This window comes from Xiphophorus hellerii, chromosome 20 (assembly GCF_003331165.1).
Source record: "Xiphophorus hellerii strain 12219 chromosome 20, Xiphophorus_hellerii-4.1, whole genome shotgun sequence".
NCBI classification, from domain to species: domain Eukaryota; kingdom Metazoa; phylum Chordata; class Actinopteri; order Cyprinodontiformes; family Poeciliidae; genus Xiphophorus; species Xiphophorus hellerii.
The window spans coordinates 17123827-17146374 of NC_045691.1; the positions used below are offsets into that span (position 1 = coordinate 17123827).

A 22548-nucleotide genomic window follows, 5' to 3' on the forward strand; every position below is an offset into this window, starting at 1 on the left:
ACATTCTTACTTGTAGAAGTTCTCAATAGCTTTCAGTGTTACAGGTCTTCTATTGCTTGTTTGCATGTCCAGTCAGAGGGCAAAGGATTCCTGCTAAAAAAAAAAAATGGAGAAAACAGCAGCTGGTTAATTACCATAAAGTTCTGATTTGGAGCAAACCTCCAGGACATTTTCAGCATTATTTCCAGGAATCTTGAACTATTTGACCATCTTTAGTTCAAAATCTGAAACTGATTAACTGCATTGTTCTACACACAACACTATTTGAGATTAATGAAGTATTTCTTCTATCTGTATACGCAAAAAATACTTTTACTTATATTTTATGTGATAATGGCAAAATACAAACTTATCAACCCTGAACTGAATCATCCCACAGCGATTAAAATCGTGTAAAACATTTGTCAAATTAAAAAATGGCATTCTTAGGTTCATTAAGGTAGAATTTTGTTTAATCTTTTTCTTATGAATTCAAAATTGGCTGCATGTAAAAACACTATGTTCACATTTTTCAACTTCAGACTCTGAGGGTTCTGCACATCTTTGCTTTAGTTTTGTTTTTTATTTGGCTTGGTCCATCTCTAGTTTATTATAACCATCGCCTGTTTATCAGTGTGCATCAGGAAGTCTTATTAGCTCAGTCATTCTCAACCTCTCCTAATGTTTCCCATTAGACTGATTTAGGGGAACATTTCCATCTCGGATCCTGTTTTATGCAGTAAACCTTGGCTGCCATTCCTCTTATGTCTAATGTGTTAAAAACCATGTTGATGTTGAGCAGTTCCACTTTGTTTTCTGGTATATTGGTATGTTTTTATTCATATGCAAAAAATATTAGGGTTGTCTTACATAATCTTTGAACTAATGCTATGATACGCACCTAATTCCCAATGATTGTTATGCATTTCAAGCTTTGCTCTTTAACTCTTTGACTCAAGAGAAGACTGAATCCACTGACCATAAGACAACTTCTCTCTGGAACCAACGTCTGTTAATCTTAGAAATATAATTTTTTTTATTTTAGACTGGACAGTCTTTGTACATTTTGTGCAGCTGTATCAGAAGAGGTGCTGCTCTCGTCAAAATGAATCTTTTTTTACTTTAGTTTCCGTTTTATTTCAGGGTATTTTAGTCAGATCTCCACTCTAGCCGATGTCCAGGAGAATGTGATGAGGTATCTTCACGTCATGAGCCGTCCAAAGGTTATCGATCATGAACACGATACGGTGTGGACTGAAGCGTACGCAGACAGTGCTGTAAGTATGTCACACTGCATTAACTACCGTCCCATCTGCCTTGTCAGGATATATCTTTTATTTACGTTGGTAATCTAGTGTCACTGCAGGCATGAAAAACGTCCAGGAATTTACATTTTTCCCGATAAGCTTTAGATCATCTTTTGTAGTGATGTTATCTTGGTTGCATGCTATTCTGAGGGGTTGTACAGTGAGGAGAGCCCATGTGTGGATCTGTTCTCTCATCATTATTCATTACGCTTCTGTAATGATTCCTAATTATGAGCTCCATTAATCTGCGTGGATTCCCCCTTCCTTTTACGTCTGCATCTACACATTCAATGCACAGACATACTGTATGTACTTTACTTTAACTCACTAACAATTCAATCTTTGGGTCTTTTCTTCTCCGTCAGCTTTCTCATGCTATAGAGGAAAAGATCTTAATGGCAATTTTAAATTTCTGTTAAAAAACCCTAAACTGACAAATGGATACATGGAGGAGAACAATGTCTTCCTCTCAGATTCAGCAAATATAACTTTAGAGGTTAAATATAATCTTCTTGCTTTGATATTTCCCACAAAATTTAAAGTGTGGAGATACGCTTTCAGCACAGAGGCATTTATTGTTCTTCCTTCCAGTTAGGAGACAATGTACCCAGTAAAACACACATGAAAAAACACACACACACACGTGCACACAAATGGTTGGGAGATTGTCCTCTGGAGTGTGTGCTCCTGTATCTCAACCTCAGACACACCATTCATCATTCTGTGGATCATTGCACTTTATCTCCTAAAGCCCATAATAAAACTGACATTGGAGGAGAGACCGAGAGGAGGAAGAGGAGGGGAGGAAGGGAGGGATGGTGTGCAGATTGTTTGGCATCCATAGGTTTACCCGTGAGCATGTTTGTGTGGACACAGTTTAGGGAGACTAAGCAGCTGGGATTTGTCCACCATTGTCTGCAGTGATGAGTTTAAGGACCCTCCATTCTTCATTTTGTCAACTTGTAGCAGCTTGCAGAGGTTTTGTTCCATGTTTATGCACATACAGTCTGCAGCACACACACACACACACACACACACACGTATATATGAACATGAAGCTACTTGTCTTGACTCATACGGGGGCAGACACAACAGACCTCCTCCAACTGTGAACATTTGCTTAATTATTTTAATCTTCATGTAGGTTGACGATTTGAAGGTGCAATGATTTGATGCTAGAAATAAATTATCTTTTTTTTTTTTTTTTTTGCTGGTTTTGCTACCAAAGTCTAGTTTTAAAGCCAGTGTTTGGCTTTTCAAATTTGAGTTTACAATGTTGCAGTGAATGACATTTTCTGAATTTTGACACTTGTTTGTATTAAAATATGTTGCTCTAGCATTCTGAATTTATTTTTAAAAATATGTTTGTTTTTTTGAGCAAATTTACGCAAAGTAAAAAGAATAGAAACTCTGTTGTATCACTTGTACAAAAGAGTAAGCATCACTTTTGCACAGGTGATCTGCACTTTGAGTTTCTCTTTGTGTTTATATTTATGTATTAATTAACTTATTTGGATTGATTGTGCTTATTGTAAATGTATCATAAGTTTGCTTAAGATTAACAAGTCAAACAACACATTTAAACCAGCTTTTCATTGTTAAATGGCTGAATAAATAATTACCCTTAATTGAACAGGTACATTTTTAAAAATGATTTAATTTGATTTAATTTCTAACACATTTTATGTATTAAAATTACTAGCTAATTAATTTTTGCTCGTTATTTGTTTCAGCTTCGCGGTAAATCTGGTCCAGCTCTGACGACGACAGTAGCAATGCCAGTGTTCAGCACAAAGAATGAAACGGTGAGTAAATATTTCTCGTAGAGGTTCTCCAAGATGTTCTCCAAGCTCAGTAATTCCCTACATAAAAAAGGCTTTATTCAGACTTTGTTGCTTTTTCAGATGCCAGACCATTCATATTTACTCTTGAAATTGACTGAAAAACATAAATAGGGATAGTGAGGAACAGATGGGACGGTTATTATTGTGACAAGAAAGTATTTTTTCTATTGTTCTTTGCTTCAATGTGAAGCTCCAGCAAAGTATCTCACAACAGAAAAGAAGTAAAAAAGAAGACCACTCTGAAGAAAAGTTTAAACTGACCCATGCCTATGTAGAATAATTTTACTCTACCTACTTAATAAACAATATTGGTGGATTTTTTTTTACACTTTTTATTTATCTTTTTGTGCTTCAAGTAGTGCCCATTTTTATTGACAAAAAAAAATCGATTTATGTTGAAGCTTTTGGTTTTGTTGTACCACTTAGCATAATAAGTGGTCCCCATCCGACTACTACTAAAAAAATAATTTTAGAACCTCATAAAAACATAATCACTGATACGTCGGAGAAAGCAATAGAAGGTCTGCCTTCGTTTTACTCTGACATGTTTCCCAGTTTTTGTTGTGTGATGGCTCCTTAATGGTGTGTTGCAACTTCTCATGCAGAAGAACCAGGGTATTCTGCTGGGAGTCGCTGGCACAGACATCCCTCTGCAGGAGCTGATGAAGCTCATCCCAAAACATATGGTACAATCAGTTTCCTCTGCTAGATCACTGTTTTTATGTCTTCTTTTACCCTGTCTGACACTCCTCTTCTCCCTGCAGTTAGGGATCCATGGATATGCTTTTGCAATCACAAATAATGGCTACATCCTGACGCATCCGGACCTCAGGCCTTTGGTAACTGAGTTTCTCTGCGTTTTGACTGCCTCAGTCTTGCAGCATTCCTTTACTTTACCCTCTCTTTTCCTTTGGTTTTGTGCACATCATCAAAATTATCCTTAAGGGCACACAGAGTCTAATGTGATATCTGGCTGTGAGGCTACATTAGCTTGTATAGTCTGTAATCCCACCTTTTCCTTTGATGTATGCATGCAGGGATAAAGGCCACTCATAAGGCTGGCTGGCCTGAGATTTCCCAGAGGTAACTTAACACTTGCTGGCAGAAACCACGGCCCCTCGCTCTGGGACCTCTGGTTCCTCAAGGAGCTTTGGCTGTGCTGGTGGATCTGTGTACGCCAGTGTTAGTGCTACAGCTCTCTGTGCAACTGTGTGTGTCAGTCTGTGCCAGTTCTTTGTGTCTCTTTGTGGCTGTCGTTGTAGTCGTTGACGTTTCGTGTGAATCGGGGCGGTGGCAGAGCTTGACGTGTTCTTGTTTGAGCGTGGAGTTTCTATCAATCATATTAATTAATTTTAATTCACCTGACAGTGTTAATTTCACAGATGATTTGTTAAATTATTACTCTGCAAAAGCGCCTTATCAGTGCTTGATAAATAAGGATGAGGATGAGGATTCATTACATGACAAAAAGACAGACTTAAGTGAAAAAGCTTTGAATTTATGTTTTCTACATCCGTGATATGTATTATGAAAACATGGAGCAGATTATTTCAGTCTAGATTAGCTTCTGTGTGTGAGCTTTGTCAGTAAAATAAAGCAGGATTGCAGCGATGAGATTATTAATCTGTGCTTCTTGTTTTACTTTGTGCAGTATCAGGAGGGACAGAGGAGGAGGAAGCCCTATTACAGCAGCGTGGATCTCTCTGAGGTGGAGTGGGAAGACAAGGACGACATCGTACGTGCAAAACCTTATTACAAAAGGAGCAAAGTTGACTTTCTCCTAACCAAACGCAATTCAGACTAAATCTATTTGGATGTGCAACATTACTTTTTAATATTTTTTCTCCCAATCTTACGAGAACTTCCATCAGACTAAATGATCCTGAGAACAGTCTGATTATTTCCAAGCACAGTTTTCACAGCAAATTTGCACAGAAATCTTGAGCAGACAAAATGCTAGATCACTGACCGAGCTTGTCTTCTCGCTCAGCTACGTAACGCCATGGTAAACAGGAGGACGGGGACTTTCTCTATGGACGTGAAGAGGACCGTGGACCGAGGGGTGAGGCTGCAGATAGGACTGTTTAGTGTAAATCAGAAGACGGTCGTCATCTTTAATCTCTTAGGAATAAACAAACTTTATTTTCAGAGGCGTGTTCTCAAGATGCACAACGACTATTACTACACCGACATCAAAGGAACTCCATTCAGGTAATTTAAAACCTTTAATTCACTCTAGAGATCAAACCTCAGGATTTAACTGGTCAATACTGATTCACAGATTTTAATTCAGCTCTGACCTACCTGCTCCATTTTTAAGTTAGGAACATAACACATAATGTAGAAGAGGAAGAAAAATGCTGCATGGCTAAAATGTAGGCGTCTGTTTTCTCATTGAAACATCATAGCTTGGTCTAATTATCAGACTTTAATAACTGCAACAATTTAGATGCATTTTGGATGATGCATTTACAGACAATAATTTGTGGGAATTCTTAGTTTTGATTAATTTAACAAATTAGAAATAAAACTTCTGTTTTCCTTTTCATTTAGCTTGTAGATTAGGATGATAGTTACATCTTGTTTGCTACATTCAAAAATAAATTGACTTTTGTTGCACAAAAAGACACATGTCTTTTTTCCTCACCTTTCTGACAAAAACTCTGATCAAACATTTCCTGTTTTAGGTCCATTGGTATCAGAAAAATTGTTTGTATTTGCTAAATGCCAGAAGAAATGGAGAGATTTGTTGTTTTAGATGACTGTCTTTTTTTAAATGCTTGAAGAGATTCAAATATTTTGGGCCATGTAAGCAAGTGGCCTTCCACTTCTTGTAAATAGTGATAATTATGGCAATTCTAACTGACCTACAACAGGAAAAGTTACTTTTATTTAATTCCAGAAGCTGAGAAAAAACTATTTCTGTACCTTTATATACTCTTCTTTAAAGTCTGCAGTCCACTAAAGGAATAACTTAACTTTTTACACTCCTTTGCGTTTGTGGCTCCAGTGTCGGAGTTGCTCTCTCAAGAGGCCACGGAAAGTATTTCTTCAGAGGAAATGTATCGATGGATGCAGGTACTTTAATCCAAGTTCATCTCACACAATATGACGTCACCAAAGACGGACGAGCAATATGCTTACATGGCGCAGAACTCAGATTTCTGTGTCACCAGAAAACCTCTTGCTCATGTAAACTCAATCAGTGCCTGAGTCAATGTGGAGTGGCATTGCTGGAGCGTTACTGACTGTCGTTTTTCAGGGCTCCGTGATCTGGAACAGCCAGATGTCGCCCTGGCAGATGAATGGTGAGGCAAGGCTTGTAAAGGTGGTCGTTCATGCGTTATTTAGGTTACATCATTTGGCATTATGTGGACTGGGTTCTGATTTGTTTGGGCTGGACACAGGACCTACTGCAACACGGAGGAGAAGCACGAGCACCGCCACCTGACCCAGATTCAAGCCATAAAGCTCTTCATGACTGGCCGCAGAACACACCTCAAATGTAAGAGAGTTACACCTAAACTGGTTGTTGTGGTTGGTAAGGTAACTTGTGTTGCATCATTCAGGTGACAGAGAGTTGATACAGGAGGTGTTGTTCGACGCTGTTGTCACGGCTCCACTGAAGAGCTACTGGAACAGTCTGGCTCTCAACAAATCAGAGTAAGAACATTAGAAAACATTTATACTTCTCCCCCAACTGCAGTCAGAATATGTCAAGTTCTGTTTCTTGTGTTTCTCATTTCATTAACAGCTCATTCAACAAGATCAGAGTTCAAATCGTATCTGATTCTGACTTTTTGTGTTCGGTTTAACAATTTTAACCCCTTCATACGTGAATTATGATCCTTTATGTCAGGATTATTTTCCAAAATGTTTTTGATTTTCTTAAGGCATAAAAAAACTTAGGGGAAAAAAATGTAGAAAAATAAATAAAAATTAGGATTTTTTTCTAGGTGATCAATTGTAATTTTATCCAAATGCAAAGTTATTTGGAAAATACATTAGTAATATTTTTCTTTAGGGGTTACTTGATGTCACAATTTATTTTTTACCTGCAAGAATCCTCTATAGCAGAAGGAAGGACTGGGTTGGTCAGCATGCTTTTTCGTTTGTCTGTCATATTGAATTCAACAAAAATTTTCTTGCACTTGCAGTGCAAGTAGTTGGTAGTGTACTGTATGAAGCACTAGTGCCCACTTCAGTGGTCTGTGTGCATTTATAACATAGAAATATACAAGAAACACAAGAAAATGGCTTTTAAATAGCTTTCGCTGAAGTACGGACTCTCCACAAGGGTTAATTTCCCTTGTGGAGAGTCCGTTGAGTCCTGCAGGGCTCAATACTTGAATTCCTGCTATTTTCTCTGTAAACCTGCTGCCTCTCAGTTTGTCAGAAAGTACAAACTTGTATTTTTTTTTGTTGTTGTTGTTGTTGTTACAGAAATTATCAGTTTTATGTTTCCCTGAAATGGAGATGGGGTCTTCCATACAAATACTAAGAGGTTGTTATGATCAGATGTGGCAATATTTGAACTTTTTGGCCTTCATTGTGCCAAAAAGTGATAATAAATTAACGTTGCAGATCACCCTTACATCTTATTCTCATGGTGAAACCATGGCGATGCAGGATCTTGCTGAGGGAATAGTTTCCATCAGCTTCAAACAGGGAAGCAGGTGACTAAAAACATAAAATTCTAGATAAATGCACCACTTGAAGTTTTTACTGATACAGGTTTAAGTGTAAAATTTTAATTTTATATAGGTTAAAGTAGTTTATCAATTCAAGTGTCATAATTATCCTGCAAAGGATTTTATCTTATTTTCTGAACATTTAACATTGATGAAAAACAAAGATATTTTTACAGGATGTTGCAAAAAGATTTCTTGCAATATGACAGAAAAAAAAATCAGTCCAGGCTTAATTTTCTGTTCATTAGCACATAACATACAAAAAATGCACAATTTTATCTAAACTTCTATGCATGCATTGTTTATTTGGACATGAGGGTCCAGGAGGATATGATAAAAATAATCACTCAAGCACATTTTAGAAGGATACAAACTTCCATCGGTAAAAATTATATATTTCCAGTTGGAGAGGTGAAAGAAGAAAACAGATTAATAACACAAAAGTGTTTCAAGATATTTTAATAATAAGTTAATATCTTAAAAACCTTTAATGGAGAAGTTTTTCTTCTCTTCCCTCCAATTTCCTTTGTGAGCTCTGTATTTTATAGTTCTATGTATTTTATAGTTTGTATATTCTTTTGTTAGGCTGCTCTTCAAAATGAGACATCAAACATATGTGAGATTTATCTTTAAAAATAAGGTGAAATTTAAAAATGGCCCTTTGTGTCCTCACTGCATTGTTTTTAATAGCTTGACACTTTAACCATGTATTTTTCTGTGCTGTATTTGTTGCTCCATTTTGGCCAAAAACTTTCTTGAAAAAGAGGTTTTCAGTCTCAGTGAGTTTAAATAATAATAAATAAATAAAATAATGCAACATATTCTCTACCAGTAAAAGTGTAAACTTAACGTACAGTTATTGTTTTTGCTCATCATATGTGTGACTGATTATGTTGAGTTTTCTGGTCCTTTTTATGATGAAACAGATTATTCTTTTTGGAAAAAAAAGAATAATCCTAAAGACCTAATCAATCTCTTCAGTATTTATTCAATGTTACCCAATAATCTGGGTGTGATCTTTATAATTATATTTCAAAACTCTGCTCCAACTCAGCTGCATTGGGAAACTTCGGTAATGACATGACGTCTGTCTCAAAGAAATTTAACGTGCATAATTTTCTTTCTCCTTCCCAATTGAATGCCACTTTGTATTGGCCTTTTAAATTAATTTCCAGTGAAATATATCCATCTTTGTGGCTGTAAAGTTCCACAGGTACGAATACTTTTGCAAGCCTCTGTGTGTGTTGCATATAGCTGAAACAAAGAAGTTTATTTGGTTATCGTCTCCCTTGCATCCCTCCTACAGGAACCCAGACAAAGGAGTGGAGATTGCATTCCTGGGCACACGGACTGGTCTGTCCAGAACAAACCTGTTTGTACCGACTGCTCAGTGAGTGCTGCAGCTCAACATCTCTCTAATCATTACTTACAGCATGAAGCGAGGAGGTGAATCTAATCATTGTCTTCTCACCTCTGTTTCTTTCTTTGTGTGTCTCTGTGGCTGCACAGAAATTTCCTGACAGCGGAGGACGAGGAGGGTGTGTTTAATGCTGATCACTTCCCCCTGTGGTACAAGAGAGCGGCAGAGCAGGTCCCAGGCACATTTGTCTACTCCATCCCCTTCAGCACAGGTACTCTGCACTGACGCTGTGATTACAGAAGTCACTGTGGGCTCTAAGAAAAGTCAATTGTCCGCTCTCTGAGTCCCTGCAAAACTACACCTAATATGAGCTTTATTTTCTATATTATTTTTATTTTGCTGCTGAATTTTCAGGTGTATCTCAGCAGATTGGAATGCCACCATTTTTTTCAGTAAATTTTCAAATAGTTTGGAAATGAAGGCCCCAGTGTCTGCTGCTTGTCTTTCAGTCTCCAAAGTCAGTACTGATATGTGTTTGTGTTGGTCCACTGCACTTTTAAGTCTTCCTTAACTCTGTTGGAAAGCTTTATTGAGAAACTGATTTAAATTTTTACCAGAACTTGGCACCAGGTGACACCGACAAAAGTTAAAGCAATCTCAGCAGAGCCACAGGCTGACCTCCTCAGTCCTGCGCTAAATAGATTGTTTTTTGTATTATAACATACTGTAGCTTCATTTGATAAATTTGGTGTTTTATCAGCATGGCCATTGTCTTCATATGCAATTTTGCTCGACTAGCATCTCCCTTCACTGCTCTGTTTGGGATTTCTCCCATTGAGTTTGATTGCCCAAGATGAATTTCATCCTGGCCAGTCAGTGAACAAAAGGAGAAGTTCTGAACACAAACTTATATTTTCTGCGCTGCTTCTTGAATCGTCATTCAGTCTGTGTTGATTGCAAGAGGAATGCTTCAGACATTTTAATGCTGGCAAAAATGTCATTCAGTTTGGCACTTTGCATTGGGGGATTGTTGTTTACGGCAGACACAATTTCTGGTCATTTTCATAGCAGAGCTTTGTTCACAATTCAGCTGGCGCATTACATACGTCACGGCCAAACGTTAGCAATTGGGTAAACTTCAACAGAGTCCACACTTCCAGCAAGCAATTGCTTCTCAACAGCCAGGTGTCCAGTCCTCTGTATGAAGCAAAGCATAAAACAAAAGGCTGTTTTTTATCAGCTAACTGTTTTATCAACTGCAAGCTACAATCACAATTGTTTGCAATAAATCTGGATGCATTGATCCAGATACCCGTGCACCTATGCAGGGTTGCTGAGGGTTACTGGTCTGGGTTTTATCGACAGCGTTCATTGGGAGAAGCAGGGTGTATCCTGGACATGTTGACAATTCAGTCCACTTTGGACAAAGATTGATGATGTACAAACAGTAACTCCCAATTTAGAGAGGCTTTAAAACAAAAGTCCTATTTTTGTGCTGTGCATGGGCGAAGGAGGCATCAGCAGAGAACTCACACATGCATGTGGAAAACACACCAACTCCATGCAGAAAGAGCCCAGGCTGAGTCTAAATTATGCATCAATTTTTCTCTTTGAATTACTGAGTAAAGCAACTTTCCACTTGTGTTCTAACTCATTGAGATGCAAAAAATAAATCAGAGTTTTAATAGGAAAATCCTTATTTAGACTGTGAGTTTTACTAGCAAGACGTGCAGCTCATCTTATCTGCCTCATAACCTATGAGCCATTTTAATGGACCTAGTTCGGTCCATGGTTCGGGGAATATGAAGGACTCAGACTTTCTGTGCAGAACTTTTACATCCTCCATCCTATTTTAAATCCTTTTAAATCCTATTTAAAAACTGAATGCATAACCTGAAATCTTCAGTCACGACGCTCATTTCAGGAACAGTAAAGTTGGATCCGCGGAAACTCCAACTGGACTCCACCGTCACCCAGCAGCTGCTGGGCAAAGGGTGCCACCTAGTGAGCATAAAAGGTAACATGAATAAATTTCACTGCTCTTTTCTAGCTTCTGAGAGTGTGGTGTTGGCCAGCACAGCAATTCAGCTCCTCGATGACAGAAAGTCTCCGATTGTTGCTGGTAATAGTTGCCCACATCACATTTATCTCCAGCTCTGTTGATCAAGTCAGAGCTCAGTGTTATGCTGTTTTCAGCTGTGGGGATCCAAATGAAGCTCGAGTATTTTCAGAGAAAGTTCTGGACTGCCTGCAGACAGGTAATCCGAAACCTCTGTGACATAATATTTTAGAAATAATTAAATTTCTAGTCATGAATGAAAATAAACTCTTATTGTGTTTTACTCAGTGCACAGCTCTGGATGGAAATTGTATCATTAGCTGTGATAGTGAGGTAAGAAAGCTTCCACATCACTGGTTTTATTCCTGTTTGAGGGTTTATTTTTAATTTAACCTTCTTGTTTTCTGTCCTTACAGGACATTAACTGCTACCTCATTGACAACAATGGCTTCATTCTTGTTACAGAGGAAAAATCTCAGGTAAAGTCCATATTTCTGCATTCACACATTGACAGTCAAGTTACTGAACAATTTAGATGACTAAAATCCTAACCAGTGTTTATCTAGATACAATGAACTTTTCTGGAGATTTCTGATAGATGAATCTGAAACGATGGTGTTAGAATGTTTTATGGGATCAGATTTCCGTGTTTAGAAAGTAATAAAAGACGTGCAGCTGCATGAGTCCCAAAATCTAAAAAATATGTATATTAATAATATCCTGAGAGATAAATCCAAATGAGCGTTTAGCTGCAAGGTTACTCTGTTCTTCAGGGATTAAAACTTTTATCTCTTTAACAATTCAATTCAATTGAATTCAGTTTATTTAATGTCGCCAATTCACAACGAATGTAATCTCAAGGCAATTTACAAAAATGTAAGTCAAAGAAGAATTATTTATTTAAAGTAAAAATCTGAGAATTCGCACCATTTTTATTTGACATCCCCAAATAAAACCAACTAATTGGTAGATGGAGTCCATCTGTGTGTCATTTAATCTCACTGTAAACCCAAATGTTGTGTGAAGGCCTCAGAGGTTTGTTAGTCAGGATTAGTGAACAACCAGCATCATGAAGACCAACAAATGCTGCAGAGATAATAGAGATGTTTATAGGATCTTCTTTTATATCGATATTCAGAGTTCTGAAAACTGTCAAAAACAAAATCAGTATGTTACAACTGCAAATCTAGCAAGACTTTACCTGCTACCCAAGCTTCAGGTAGGAAAAAGGAGCATGAATCAAAGAACCATCTTTGCCGCTTACAGTAACTCTGGATGAGCTGCAAAGATCCACAGCTCAGGTGGGAGAATCTGTTGAAAACTTTTAGTCCTGCATCCAAAAATCTGGACTTTATGCAAGAGTAGCAAATAAAAAGCCATTGTTCAAAGAAAGTTATAAGAAGCCATGTGGGAGCTGCAGCAAAGTGACCAATATTCAATCACAGATCTATTTAAGGGCTTAAAAATGGCCATTTTTACATTTCTCATCTATTTAAGGGCTTAAAAATGACAATTTTTACATTTCTCACCCAAGTTAACTGAGTCTGAGCTGAAGAATCAGCAAAAGATTTTAGTGTCTGAATATGCTAAGTTAGTAGATAGATAATTTTTACACATGTACTATTTTGAATATTATTTTTTTATGCTATTCCTGTAAGATTTCCAGTAATGTAAGTAACCATTTTCCTCTCTCAGACAGGGCTTTTCTTTGGAGAGGTGGAGGGCGCTGTCATGAGCAAACTTCTCCAAATGGGCTCCTTTAAAAGGTCAAACACACTAATTGATTTCTGTCTCTGTTTTCACTCCAGGTCTTAATTAAGTGCATTACAACCTCTGCTGTTGTGCTTGTGTTGCAGAATCAACCTCTATGATTACCAAGCGCTTTGCAGAGAGTACGCCGGGAGCAGCGACAGCGCACGCACTTTATCAGATGTGAGTGTTTGAGAAACACCAATCTGTAAATAGAAGAAGACCAGAACTCTGCAGACTGTTGCAGTAATATTCTCTATGGTTAAAATATTCAGAAATACCAGAGATGTTTGTATGTTAGAGGTTATTACTGTCTGTGCACCGTTGAACTGTGACAAGTATGAAATGTTTTCTTCCTCCTTTTCTTTTCTTTCAGCCTTTCTCAATGGTTAAGTGGCTCCTGACAGAACTTGTCATGTAATAACTTTTAAATATATAGTAGTTCACTTTTTATAATTGTCACAAAGGACGCAAGTTTACATTTTCTGTTGTTTTCTTAGTTTCCTGCTAGAATTCAACCTGTACAGCTGGTGGAACGTCGACCTCTCAGCCAAAGGTAACCATCTTATCGTTGTCTATAAAGATGAGCCACAGCGTGAGAAAGAAAAACCTCTTTTCTTTTTGTGGAAACTTTGTGGTGGACCTAAATATGTGTTTTCCTGAACAGCTCAGAGGCCTCAGGGTAAAACCATGATGGTGCCTTGCGACACAGAATACCCAGCCTTCGTTTCCGAACGCACCATTAAGGAGACAACAGGCAACGTTGACTGCGGTGGTTGTGTTAGGTACCGATTTAGACTCGCGTCAAGAAGCTCGTCACTGAATCTTCAAATGATTTCAACTTTTCACTGTAACAATTTTAATTCTAGTTTGTGTGTTGGATGCAGTTCTTTTGTCATACAGCAGATTCCCAGCAGCAACCTGTTCATGGTTGTAGTTGACAACAAGTGCGACTGCGGCACCTTTGATCCTGTAACAATGGATCCCATCGAGATCAAGTATATCCTTTATAGATCTGCTGCTTTAAGCATTGTTAGATGCTGGTTATAGGATTTGTATTGGAGTTAATAAATTATTTGAAGCTTTTAATGTGAGCTTTAATGAACTGTTCAGTCATTTCTATCCTTGACTTCTTTGAACACAACGAGTCACTAAAATGTGACAGACTAAAGCTGCAGAAGGACAGGAAAAAGCCCGAGTCATGTCATCCTTTCCACCCTGAGGTAGGAGAAATGTTCCTGTCCACAAAGTCAACATGATGAACAAACAAAGCAAAATGTTTACTTGACTCTTATTCAAAGTAATTTGGCAGCAAACGACCATTAAATTACCATCATAGTAAATTCGGAAAACTCAAAACACTGGTCAACAGTCAAAAATTTGTTTTCCAACTGTTTTAGGGTAATTTTGATGTGTTGAATCCAAACATGATGTTGGTTTTGCTCAATCAGGTCAACTTTTTGAACTATGGATGCAACATGAGCATCAAATGCATGACTTGTTTTCACATCTGGATCAGTTTCCTGAGAATCTGGGATCAATGAGTGATGATCAGGAGGAGAGAATCCATCAGGACAGAAAAGAGACGGAGAATTTGGCACAATGAAGACGTAATGTTCAATTTACATGTACTTGCTCCTACAAGTGTTTACTATTCAATTTACAGAAATAGAAGTTTGTAGCATTTATTATATACATTATGTTAGAAAACTTTTTTTTTTTCTAAAACGTTTTCTTGGATGAAAAATATTAACGGGAATGAACTGATAACGTCACAAAAAGTCAGAAGATCAAATTTCTCTAAATCAAATTAGAATAACAACCTGATCTGATTGTAAAAATTAGCATTTTTGGATTTAGTGGTGCAAAATAATCCTAATCCAGTTGATAAACATAGACAAAAGATATTCTGTTTGTAACCCAGTGATAAGTGTTTTTAGCCATTTGCAGTGGGTCACGTGTGAAGAACAGCAACATCTTGAAGGTCTTTTCTCTGATGAAAATATCATTTAACTGTTTGGTCCAGATGTAAACACTTCATGGTAGAAGCTTATCACCTAAACACATTTTCCTTCATGGTAAAACATGGTGGTGGCAGCATAATGTGGTGGCAAACAGAGTTGATGAAAAGAGAGGCTAAATTGTCTGTGAAGAACAATTTAGTGCAACCTAAATTGTTCTTCACAGATTTTTTTCCATCCACTCTGAGAATTACCTTTTAAGCAATGACAGATTTCAGCTTTGAAAAAGTAAGACAAATACTCTCAAAAGACCTGCGGCTGTAACTGCAGCAAAAAGGGTGGGATCCTCCCAGTTTTATTTTTATTTAAATTAGACATCCACATACGATTTCTTTCTTCCATTTAAAAAAATTACAAAAAAATCCAATGAAATGTTGTTTATCTTGTTCTGACTTACTTTATTTCAGACTGTTTGCATCATTGAAACCTCTGAAACCAGATACAACACATCAAACTGTTTAACATTATGTTAACACACTCAGGTGTAACAGCAGTGTGTGTCTTCTGCAGGAAAATGCCATGGAGTGCGGCTCAGCCGGTCGCCTCTCCAGCTGCCTGGCTGTAAATCTGCTGACCCTGATTGCAGCGACCGTCAGCAGGTGACCATGAGCTGCAGGTCTGAAGCAAACTCCACCAGAAGAGGCTTAGAAACACTTAGAGAACATGACTGATCAGAAACGACTTCGCTCACCTCTGCAGCAGACATTACTCTACTAAGACTCTATTAGGTCTTTATCAATAGCTCTGAGGCTCACATCCATTACTGCAGAAAACACAACATAATGTGAACAATAAGAGTGTGTGCTTGGCGAGTTTGCTCTCCTCATTGCATATCACTGCACTGAACGTTTGTCTTGTTCTGAATGTGTGCTGAATTAATGGGAGGGGAAAATGCCAAATTTGTCAAAGTCTGTGCAAAAGAAGATATTATGTGTGTTTCATTGTCGTGAGGAAAAAAAATAAAGGAATGTAAAATGCACTTTTGTGAGCTATGGAAAGAATAAGTTTTTGGCTATAAATCAGAGAAAATAATTTAATGTGCAATTGTTTTATTTCCCTGAATATTTGAGTTGCTTTTCTAATAAAATATCTACTTTAAAAAAATAGATTATTTATAAAAGACAGTAAATAAAAATGTTATTTGAACGGTTCTGCCAGTTTCTCTTCAATTAAAGTGAGAGAAGTTAATATGCATGATGAAGATGCAGTGTGTTGAAGAATGTTACATTTATATATTCAGCCATAATTTGTTGTAACGTCCATGTAATCTTAACCATGTGTCTAAGAAAAGAGATTAATAAACCTAAAGAAATATTTTCCTTCTTTACACATTGTGCTGCTTCCTCTTTGTGCATGGCATCAGGTTTTTAAAAGGCAAAAATAAACTGAATTATAACAGATTCAACAGAGAAAGGAAAACAAACATGGTGGTGCAGGTATAAAAACTAAACAAGACATTACAGTTGAACAAGAATTACAAGATGGAGGAAAATTTAACTTCAATTAATTTAGCATAAATGCATCAACTATAATCTAACCCCAAAAAAGAAAAAAATGCAAGCTTGGAGGATGAAACACCAGCTCTAAATTATACACTTTAAAAATATGACCTTAGAAGGAAAAGTTTTTGTTAGTTTGTTCTCTTATAATAGGTAGAAAAAAAACCTTTTGTTTCAACAAATCATCATGGGACATCTAGTTTGGACCCTCAGGCTAACCAGGGATGGTGGAGTAAATGTGGTAAAGGTTGTCAGGCTGCAAGGAGAAAATAAAAGCATCAGCTTGAGGATGAACTGCAGATAATCTGCTGAGTCAGACTTACATCATCATTTTTGGTCCCTTGCATGATTTGCATTTCCAGGTCTGTAACAAAAATAAATATTTTTAAGGAAGTTTTTTAAATATCGACTATTTGCAAAAGAAAAATATTGCATTTGATTTAATTATGTTGCATTTTTTTTAGCAAAACCAATAAAATAAAAATGATAATCACCCGCCATATTGGCTCCCCTGGTTATGTAGGATGTTTAAAAAGTCTTAAAACATTATTGCAGTAATCATATTTGTAAGGTGATTACAAATATTATAACCAAATAAAGCCATCTATATACCCATGTGGGATTTTTTTGTACTCCTATTAAAACTGGGCTTTTTTAGATATTTACCAGAAGTGCCAATAACTACTGAGGGTGATGCAGAAAAATATGCTTTACATCCCACTTTTGGAAAAACAAAGTAAAAAAAAAACATCTCACCATCACAAGAAGAATCCACTATGTGGGTTATCAGGTAAGGTTCAAAATTACTTGAAGGTACCTTTTTATTAATTGAAAGAAAATAGAATAGTTAGTAATAAATATATGAAGAGGAAACTGCACACACAAGAAGTCTCTGGTTCTGTATTAATGGACAAGGGAAATTATGGCGAGCATACAGGTTAACTCAGCTCATAGGAATGCAGCTGCTGAATAACCATGAGGTGAAATATTTTAACTAACAGATGACAATACACTCATTTGGAAAAAAAATACTATATGCTGTTGTAGGCTGTGTGTTTTTCAACAATTTTAGCTCTGGTGTGTTTTAAATAGAAATTTAAACAATACTTTAAAATTAAATCTGGATTAAATCAAACAAAAAAATGGAAATGTTATTTTTTTTCATCAACAGGTAAGAAAAAAATATATAACTTCTGTTGTGTAATCCATTAGGTGACCCCCACATTTATTCTGACTTAAATTGGCTAAAATCACATGTGTTTTTTGTAGCAGGTGCACTTGATGAATACATGATTACTCAGCACTTTAAGAAGCTTTGCCATGTTTTCAGCTAATATATTTAGTTTTTAGAAGCTTTTATTGAGTTGCCTGAGGAAACATTTGAAACATGGAAGTCCAGAACAAAAACCAAAAAGTCTTGAATGATGCTCTTTGAACAGCTGAGTCTAAAACTGAATGATTTGGACACCAGAACAGAGGATATTTTTGGTGTGGCCATTTTCTGATACTCTCAAGTATATATACATATATTTCATTTGGATAATATAACGTTATTTAATTACCACTTTTCCTGGTTCTCTTGTGTCCTTTTGGTCATCTACAAAGCATAAAACAAGAACACAAATATTAAAACTTACTCATTATCTGCAAACATAACATGTTGAGTCAGAGATATAAAATGCTTATTTTTTCCCTATGAAAAGAGATTGTAATTTACTTGTTCTTAAATTATAGCAAAAAAGGACATGGAACTTGATGCAGAAACTTTTTTCAACAATCAGAGGGATGAGACATTTTCTGTAGTTGGTCACCAGATTTACAGGTTTCACAGAAAATCTCTAAATTTGCTTGGCAACTCGATCTCAGCCCAAATCAAACATTTTCTCTAAGACTTGAGTTAAAGACCAGTCCATGACCAGTCTTCAGAAATCTGAATAATCATCCAGGATTTGATGAAACACACTGTGATGCTCTTTGGTCTCTCACTGTTCTGAAATTGTCCTGTACACTTATCAGAAAATGTGTCCCACAGCATGATGCTGCCACGCAACATGTGGTCATGATAGATCACACTCAGCATCAGAGACCAACCTGTACATGTCCTGTAACAGTGGACTGCGTATCTTCAATTCATTACGTGGCATTGTCTCGTCTTTAAATATTGTCTCACCAGATCCTCTGGTTTAGTTTGGACCTGATCCGTCACTTTTTGCCCCATGATGAGGAAACATGCATTAAGGTCCAGGCAGAGGAAGACTAATGATTTCTTCTGTTTAGTGAACAATCCTACTGACAGTGGTTACGTGGTCACCAGATATTTTTCTGATTATTGTGCTATTTTCAGCCTTGAGGAGATTTAGTATCTTGTCCACAGTTCTCTGGTCCACTCCATGTTGATGGAGAGGATGAAGAGGAGGAAGCTAATTCTTTACATGAAAAGTTAAGATCAGAAGTATCTGTAATTAATTTACTGATTTATGAGTTATCATCTGTGGGATGCAAAATTCTGGCTAAGAAGTGAAAAACATACTTTTCACATTAGTGGCATCGACTTACATTTTATTTAATCTGTAATTTCTGGATTTTTGGTTGAAATTGTGTCTCTACATGAAAATTAGCTTAACATAAAAACTGAAAATGGTGTATTGTGTATCCAAGCAAACCTGTAGGTATGATGTAAAAGAAATATTTTCTCACCAGCTCTCTGGCGGATCACAAATGTAAAAACCAGCAAAATAATGCCGAGGACTGATCCTAAACCAGTCAAAGCCACAAACGATATTTTCAGAATCCACATCCAATCTGTTGAAGAGATACACAGTCAAAATAAGTCAAACTAGACAAAATACGTACAGCATGTACAGCATGCGCTCACTTCCGCCTATGAGTTGTTACTAAGTGCTAGAAGCAGCATAACGTCCAATTTTCTGTGTTTCTATAATTTTTTGGGGACCAATAAAAATTCTTGAATTGACTGGCGCCATGCTTGGAGTACGACAGACTTTCTCCTGAACTGGTGGGCAGTTCGAAGCAAAAGACACCGATTTTTCCGATTACTCGATTAATCGTAGCAATAATCGATAGAGTACTCGATCACTAGAATATTCTATTACAACAGTCTTAGTTACAATGTTTATGCAAAAAGATAACATAAAAGTAAAAAGGGAAGAAAATTGACTGACGTTAAAATTTAATTCAAACCCAATTTAATAAACTGGTAAAGTTTCAGTTCATGTTCTGAAGTTTATGTGAACACATATTTACCCGGCAATGGTGCAGATGAACTTGTTTTGTCAGAGACTTTATCTACAGTAAAGCGGTCAGTCGGATTATTGTTTGGTTCTAAAAGGAGATAAAAAAACATCACATGAACGAGGATATTATTTACTTTTATTATATTTCTAGATTTAATACAATAAAGTAATTAAAAAAATAAAATATATAATTATTCATAAGAGCATGAAAGGAGAGGAGAGGTGAAAGTGGGACACCTGATCTGCTTGTGGGTCCAGCTGAAGTTCTGCTTGTGGGTCCAGCTGAAGTTCTGCTGGGATTGAAGGTTGTAAAATATTTTTTTTTCTCTGGTTTATCTGAAACAAATAATTACAGCAGAATATATTTTTGTAGTATCATTATGTTGGGATACAATAATCAATGATCAGCAGATGGTGTCTTACCTTGAATGAGGATGGATGATGGATTCCCATATTCAGAAAGCACCTGTCCGGGCTCAGCCATGTACTGACAGTTCACTTTAACGTCAGCAGGAAGTCTTCGATTTGCCATGTTTACCATTTCCAGCAGTTCAGTTCCTCTAAGCGTCTGATGACAGGAACTGTTTCTCTGAAATCCTCTTGATTCAACCAGAATGTATAAATAACACGTAGAGACGGAAACAGAGGAAGGAGCCACACAGGTCAGTGAGACAGTGTCCGTTTCTGTGATCACTGCTGGATTCATGGTAAATTCAGGTGCAGGAAGAGCTGCAAATTAAAAAAAGGAAACATCTCTAAAACGTCTCTAAACTCTGGCATCCATCTTGGTTCACTGCAGTCAAGTGTTTGCATTGAACTTGGTAATGTGAGGCTTGAGTGCAGCTGTGGCTTTGTTATAATCTAAGTAACAGTGAAGTCAGATTACACAAATAACACTGGACTTGTTTCACAGGTGGCTTCCTATCAATGCAGCAGAAGTAATCTGCAGGGACCGGAGCTTTTACAGCCATAAAAGTGATCTAGAGGCTTGAACCAATAGTTCAGGTGACATGTTGTATTAAGCAACCAGGAGTTTTAAGATTTATTGGTTAAATTATATATTTTATATATAATTATATTATATATATATAATTTTCACTTTTCAATTACTCACTATATAGCCTGGGCTATTTAAAAAATCACAATAAAATAAATACATATGAAAGTTTGTGGTTCTAAAATGGCAAACTATAAATTATTATGATAATAGAGAATGAATCTGGAAAATCAATACCAGACATATTTTGTCAAAATGGCCTGAACATTAAATCTGGCATTGTTTGCTAATTTTAATTATATCAAGTAACTTGACTTAGCACAGCAAAAGTAACCCCTGGTCAGAAAATTCAAAGGTAAAGTTACTCACTTTGGATGTTGACGGACAGCAAGTCACTGTAATGAGAACATGATTCAGACCGATCCGGGATGCAGCAACTCAATGCAATATTAGCGGGTGGAGAACATTTTGCCATCTGCAGCAGCTCAGTTCCAGTAAACGTCTGGTTACATGAGAAGTCCTGATGCGTTCTTCCACTTTTAGTGTATAAAAAACAGCGTGAACTACGATGACCCTCACAGGTCAGAGTAACTGAGGCTGTCTCTATGATCTCTGACCGACTCGCTGTTAGCTTAAGTGGAGGAAAACCTGAAAGATGAAACATTAAATCAAATATAAAAAGGAAATAATGTCATGTGACTTTGATCATTTATGGGGTTTTTTTTTATCTCTGACCTTCAGTCCAGAACCCATGAATGGAACCTACTGGGAAGATTAAAATAAAAGTTCAGCAAAATGTTTAAGTGTAAAGAAATTCAGAATATATACATTTTCCAAATCTAGACTGATAACAGAACATAAACGACAACTTACAGATAAGGATGATGAAAAACTCGCTTTTTGCCATGATGGAGAAAAGTTCTTCAAACACCAGTGAGCAGAGATGAGACTGTGAGGGTCACATGTTTGTTTCACACACTTCATTGCTCTAAACAGAAAAACCACATCAAACGTCAAAATATGTTAACAGCATTTGAGAACCCACATAAAGCTGACAGTTCATTCTATAAAAGTCTCCCACATTCAGGTGCTGCTGACCTCAGCGGAAACTAACAACTGTGCAACATGAGCAGATGAGTTTCTATTGTCTTATTTAATGTTGTTCAAGTTACAATTCATAACCAGACTTTGTAACAGAGGAGGAAAACATTCTGAACTGCAAACAACTAAAACAGGCTCAATAAATTGCAATTTCAAACAATTCCCATAATATCTGTGCATTGCATCAAAAATAATGTAAAATACTAATGGTAAACTTAAACAAGGAGAAATCAATGGATGGATGGATAACTTTCCAGATCAATTTAAAAAGAAGTTCTCTCTCTTTTTTCCTCTTCAGGTTGTTTATATCAGTTGGTATGATTCTCTCTTTTCCTTCTTCAAGTGAATTAAAACAATAAATCACCAACACTGCCACCCTCTGGCAAAACTGTGTAATTCAGTTTAGTCAGTATATTTGTGGTGGGTTAAGTTTTCATTTCGGCTTTTCTGATTCTGAATATGATAATTCCAGATAATATTTGTCATGATAAAGAGCAAAATGTCATTTGTTGATGGTTATCTCACATTGTATTCAATCAAAATTAGGATCTTGTAAGGGTAAAAATATTGTTTAGTACATTCAATTATGTAATTGTAAAATATTAGAATTTAGAGGCACCATAGATTATTTTAGTGTAAGAATACATCATGTTTGACTGAAATTATCTCCACATGGCGAGTCAAATA

General features: G+C 36.7%; 1 protein-coding gene and 1 long non-coding RNA gene across 2 annotated transcripts in view; one reads left to right on the plus strand and one right to left on the minus strand.

Moving 5' to 3' along the window:
* LOC116711104 (voltage-dependent calcium channel subunit alpha-2/delta-3-like) overlaps window positions 1-16337 on the plus strand; it is a 39477-nt gene extending 23140 nt beyond the window's left edge. The window contains exons 14-38 of the mRNA XM_032550482.1: window positions 1123-1256; window positions 3020-3091; window positions 3736-3816; window positions 3895-3969; window positions 4782-4865; window positions 5121-5192; window positions 5280-5341; window positions 6141-6208; window positions 6393-6438; window positions 6538-6635; window positions 6700-6793; window positions 9128-9211; window positions 9331-9452; window positions 11232-11303; window positions 11378-11439; window positions 11529-11573; window positions 11657-11719; window positions 12936-13006; window positions 13097-13172; window positions 13366-13406; window positions 13490-13545; window positions 13657-13774; window positions 13877-13989; window positions 14130-14212; window positions 15521-16337. Coding sequence (XP_032406373.1) covers window positions 1123-1256; window positions 3020-3091; window positions 3736-3816; window positions 3895-3969; window positions 4782-4865; window positions 5121-5192; window positions 5280-5341; window positions 6141-6208; window positions 6393-6438; window positions 6538-6635; window positions 6700-6793; window positions 9128-9211; window positions 9331-9452; window positions 11232-11303; window positions 11378-11439; window positions 11529-11573; window positions 11657-11719; window positions 12936-13006; window positions 13097-13172; window positions 13366-13406; window positions 13490-13545; window positions 13657-13774; window positions 13877-13989; window positions 14130-14212; window positions 15521-15613 — 1985 coding nt within the window. The 3' untranslated portion in view covers window positions 15614-16337. The remainder of the gene's footprint in view (window positions 1-1122; window positions 1257-3019; window positions 3092-3735; window positions 3817-3894; window positions 3970-4781; window positions 4866-5120; window positions 5193-5279; window positions 5342-6140; window positions 6209-6392; window positions 6439-6537; window positions 6636-6699; window positions 6794-9127; window positions 9212-9330; window positions 9453-11231; window positions 11304-11377; window positions 11440-11528; window positions 11574-11656; window positions 11720-12935; window positions 13007-13096; window positions 13173-13365; window positions 13407-13489; window positions 13546-13656; window positions 13775-13876; window positions 13990-14129; window positions 14213-15520) is intronic.
* Window positions 16338-16594: 257 nt separating this feature from the next.
* Window positions 16595-17421, minus strand: LOC116711108 (uncharacterized). Its single transcript, XR_004337165.1, has 3 exons — window positions 17266-17421; window positions 16833-16873; window positions 16595-16765 (listed from the first exon to the last, which is right to left on the minus strand). It is a non-coding gene; the product is annotated as an uncharacterized LOC116711108 (long non-coding RNA).
* Between the last annotated feature and the right edge of the window lie 5127 nt (window positions 17422-22548).